This window comes from Topomyia yanbarensis, chromosome 2 (assembly GCF_030247195.1).
Source record: "Topomyia yanbarensis strain Yona2022 chromosome 2, ASM3024719v1, whole genome shotgun sequence".
In the NCBI taxonomy this organism is placed as follows: Eukaryota; Metazoa; Arthropoda; class Insecta; order Diptera; family Culicidae; genus Topomyia; species Topomyia yanbarensis.
In genome coordinates, this window is record NC_080671.1 from 198,177,992 (window position 1) to 198,182,999 (window position 5,008).

At 32.5% G+C, this 5,008-nt stretch overlaps 1 protein-coding gene across 4 annotated transcripts in view; it reads right to left on the reverse strand.

Annotated features, from left to right (window-relative positions):
- LOC131682620 (zinc finger protein 287-like) overlaps positions 1–5,008 on the reverse strand; it is a 6,747-nt gene extending 1,739 nt beyond the window's left edge. For 3 of the 4 annotated variants that reach the window (XR_009304110.1, XM_058964260.1, XM_058964259.1), the window contains exons 1-2: positions 4,834–5,008; positions 2,819–4,709 (exon numbers count right to left, since the gene is read on the reverse strand). Coding sequence is in view for 3 of the 4 variants with exons in the window: in XM_058964260.1 (XP_058820243.1) it covers positions 2,820–4,709; positions 4,834–4,962 (2,019 nt within the window). In the remaining variant the exon portion in view is untranslated. Of the gene's footprint in view, positions 1–759; positions 4,710–4,833 lie in introns of those variants that run through there. The other variant, XM_058964258.1, reaches the window with a different exon arrangement.

Below are 5,008 nucleotides of genomic sequence, written 5' to 3' on the forward strand. Positions count from 1 at the left end.
TATATATATATATATATATATATATATATATATATATATATATATATATATATATATATATATATATATATATATATATATATATATATATATATATATATATATATATATATATATATATATATATATATATATATATATATATATATATATATATATATATATATATATATATATATATATATATATATATATATATATATATATATATATATATATATATATATATATATATATATATATATATATATATATATATATATATATATATATATATATATATATATATATATATATATATATATATATATATATATATATATATATATATATATATATATATATATATATATATATATATATATATATATATATATATATATATATATATATATATATATATATATATATATATATATATATATATATATATATATATATATATATATATATATATATATATATATATATATATATATATATATATATATATATATATATATATATATATATATATATATATATATATATATATATATATATATATATATATATATATATATATATATATATATATATAATATATATATATATATATATATATATATATATATATATATATATATATATATATATATATATATATATATATATATATATATATATATATATATATATATATATATATATATATATATATATATATATATATATATATATATATATATATATATATATATATATATATATATAGGAGAACCAACTACGCTCGCCACAGCGCTATTACCGGACTTCAGCGAGTTTTCAAAAAAATATTTTTTATCTACCCTTGCTAACCACCATCAGGGCCAAGAGGCCTGTTGGTGTTGATAGAACAATAAACAAATGTGCGGTACACCTGGAGGTTGTCCATAGTCCTGCGTGATAGCGATTCGTTGATTCGTGAACCGCGCCACAGCAGCATTTCACTCCGACAACGGTACGTATTTCAAGGGACAAGTAACCTACTAGTAGAACAGATTGAGAACTGCGTGGAGACGCTCCCGAACGCAAGAATCAACTGGCTCTTCAACCCACCATCAGCTCCTCATATGGTTGAATCCTGAGAGCGGATGGTCCGCTCCGTCAAAGCAGTCATGGCAGCCGTCGTACGGTGCTCAAGGTGTCGGCTAACCGAGAACAACATTTATAACACTGGAAGCTCACACAATGCTTGGAGGACCAATGTTCGAGAAGGTGAATCCGTGAGTATCTGCCAGCATTGACCGGATGCACCAAGTGATTCCAACCGACTATACCTCTAGAGTCCGGAAACTAAGTGTACGTAGTCGACGAGAACGCAACGGATAACTAAGAGGATGGATCATCGAGGTTCGAATAGGAAGCTAAATACAGAAGAAGAATCTCCGAGACTACACAGGCGGAAGGAAGTTGAAAACCGCTGTACCAACTCATCTACTCAACGTCAATGGAAGCGCGATAGAACAAAAACGAGAGAAAAGAAAAAAAACGCGTTTGTTTCATACATTTCTTCATATGAAACTTCTAATTTCATTTCATTCGCGTATGAAATATACACCTTTAGCGCGCATATTTTATAATGCAAGTTAATGAAGTTTATTTAAATGTTACGAAAAACATACAGCTTTGGAATTGTTAGAAATGTCAGAATTAAACAATTCACAAGATTCGACTTATATTCATAAGTGTATCCATTACTTTGCCGTGCATGTACCAGAAAATTTAATATACCTATCTAAAAGGGGTCCGGGTCAATTGGCATAGTCATTTGGCATAAGATCATTTGGCACAATGGACATTTGGTATAACTCATTGGAGATCATAATAATAATAATCAAAACAAAACAGACGTCGGGTGGATCGCTGTTCTACACTATACTAAAACGTATATCATAGCAAAGAATTCATAATTGCAAAGATGAAAAAGCACAAAGATTTCAAAAATGAAACTCAAAAGAATTGCTCATATTTAAAAGAAGGCTAAATCAGTTATAAAATGTTAAAAATCCACTCGAAATATAATCAATATTACGTAATAGATAACAACACATTATTATTATTATTATTATTGCTTAGTGCAGCTTTAATCTTATGGGTCATTCACCTGATAAACTACTCATTCGTATGTTATGCCAATGACTTTCAGTGAGATCACTTAGCAAAACTATGCCAAATATCCGTCATGCCAAATGTCCGTTATGCCAAGTGACCGTTATGCCAAATGTCTGTTATGCCAAATGACCTTCAGTGTGATCAATTCTCAAAATTATGCCAAATGACCATTATGCCAAATGACCGTTATGCCAAATGTCCGTTATGCCAAACGACCTTCAGTGTAATCAATTCTAAAAATTATGCCAAATGACCATTATGCCAAATAACCGTTATGTCAAATGTCCATTATGCCAATGGACCTTCAGTGTGGCCAATTCCCCAAATTATACCAAATGACCATTATGCCAAATAACCGTTATGCCAAATGTCCATTATGCCAAATGACCTTATGCCAAATGGCCCGCTCCCATCTAAAAGTGAGACTGCTCCGACCAGCAGTAGCTAGCACTATAGGTTATCTCCTTATCTCTTTTGTATCCCATAGGGTCACGTATATCTGAATCCAACACAAAATCAGGTGCTAAAACTATTTCTTGTTGACCAAAATGTTCAACACTGAAGTCTCATTTTTATAAATAGATTTCTAAATAAAATCCCAGGAGGTAATGTTCGGATCAATATGGATCTAAACAGTAATTTTGTTCATCGGATATTCCCGAAATTTTTGTTTTTTAGTATCTACCTCATTCGATCTCAACTTCAGCTTCATAGGTTCCGTCATGCAACGTTTGGGCATGTCTTTCCACATGATGATTTGTAAGGTCTACTACTGACATAAATCTCTCATCGCATATATCACAAATCGTGGTAACTGCGTTTGAATATTGAGTTTTATTATCTAGCTGTCGACTGACTTTTTGATCGCGGGCTGTTTTATTGCTTTCCAATCGTTTGTTACAGATCTCTTGGTGTCGCTCTGAAACTGTTTTTCTTGTGAAAGGTTTATTACACAAGTTACATCGGTACGGGTAGTTTCCGGAGTGTACAATTTCATGTCTACGCTTATCCGAAAGATGCGCAAACCTCTTTGGGCAGAATGTGCACGAATACGGTCGTTCTTTTGTATGAACTCTCATGTGTGTTTTCAAATTAGTAGCACATTTGAATCGTTTGCTACACATAGTACAACGAAATGCGCTATCATTCGAATGTGCTCTTAGCATATGAACGTTGAAATTGCTTTTTTTGGAAAAATCCTTTTCACAATGAATGCATTTGAATGGCTTTTCAGTTGTAGCATGCAGCGAATGATGCGACTTCAGATTTCCTTTCGTTGAAAAATGCTTCTCACATATATCACAAATAAAACGTTGCCTACCGTCGATATCGGCAGTAGGAGCTTCGAATACTTTATCCGAATGTGAATGCCTTTCCACATTTTTTGTAACCTTGGGAAGCTCTTGCTTGGATTGGTGGTACTCTAATCTATGTTTAAAACCACAATCTAGGAAGCAAACATCACATACAAATTTTGAGTTGAATACTTGATTGGTCTTTTTGTGAAATTGTTCTGAATGTATTCCTAGTTGCTTGAGCGGAACCATTTGATCACAGCCACAGCAATTAATTTCATAATCTTCCGGAAGGGTTTTGTGCAATTGTTCATGTTGTTTGCGTTTGCGCACACTATGTAAAATCAACTTACAATAGACGCAGGTACGCATTTTTTTATTCCGTTGATATGTTTTATGGTAGTCGAGAGCCTTCTGGGAACTATGCTTCTTGTAACATATTTCACATGAAAACCATTCCTGCAAAGTATTCTCATTTTTATTAGTCAGATGAGTAGACTTGGAATGATTCACCAACTCTTCTACTGTAGCAAACTCCATCGGACAACCGCAACAACTAGCAATATCATTTGATTGTGAAACTTCTCCAAATTCTCCTGCCTCCGATTCTTCATCTATTGCTTCGTAGTCTTCATATTCATCTTCCTCTAAAGTTTGTACTTCCATTTTCACAAATGTTTCAGTTTCAAGACCCGAGTTGTCTTTTGCGCCATCCAACGATGGGTTTTGCAACAACTCTTCTTTTTCGAAAACTTTTGCTGAAGTATTCGATGGCTCGGTTTCACTATTAACATCTTCGTCAGTAAATTCTTTAAGTTCCTCAATAAGATATTCTTCTTCCAACGCCGCAGCACCCTGCTGCATATCTTCTTGTTTGACGAGAATAAGTGATGTTTTGATTACTTCTAGCTGTCGAAGTTGGTCTTTGCATGTATGTTGCGATTCGCCAGGAATAGCATCTGCTAGTTCTTTTTCTATGAAATCATTGTCAACCAAAGGTTTGCGATCACTCAGATATTCACGGGAGATGCTTTCTTTCCCCACTTCCTCGCAGGGCGATGTCTCCAAGACAGCAGGTAATCTTTCACGTTCAATTATTGGGCTTAGGTTTTTTGAAGAGTTTTCAATAGTTGATTTAACATTTAACTTGTTCCTCAGATTAAGAATTTTTCTTAGTTTTCTATCAGTATTGCGGCATTTTGAACGGATTAAATGTGCTTCATTTATAGCGCGTAGACATTCATTACATATCACTCCTGGCAATCCGTCGTCTCTTTCTACCTAAAAAACGATACTCATTGAGAAAAAATAATTTGATAAGGCATTACATTGCCCTGATTATGTGTATAAACTAACAGGATATCGAATTGAAAAAAAACACTATTTTATATTAGAAGTGTACTACCTCGATCCCAGCGCAATTAGATATCATTTCGGCAGGAGTTAAAGGAAAGCCTTCCGATTCCTCATAAAGCGATGTAAAATTATCACCATCATCATCCATACAAACCCGACAGATATCAGATGTATCCATTACAATAAAAATAAAAGATCTCGAGTTTAGCGACAAAAGTAATATT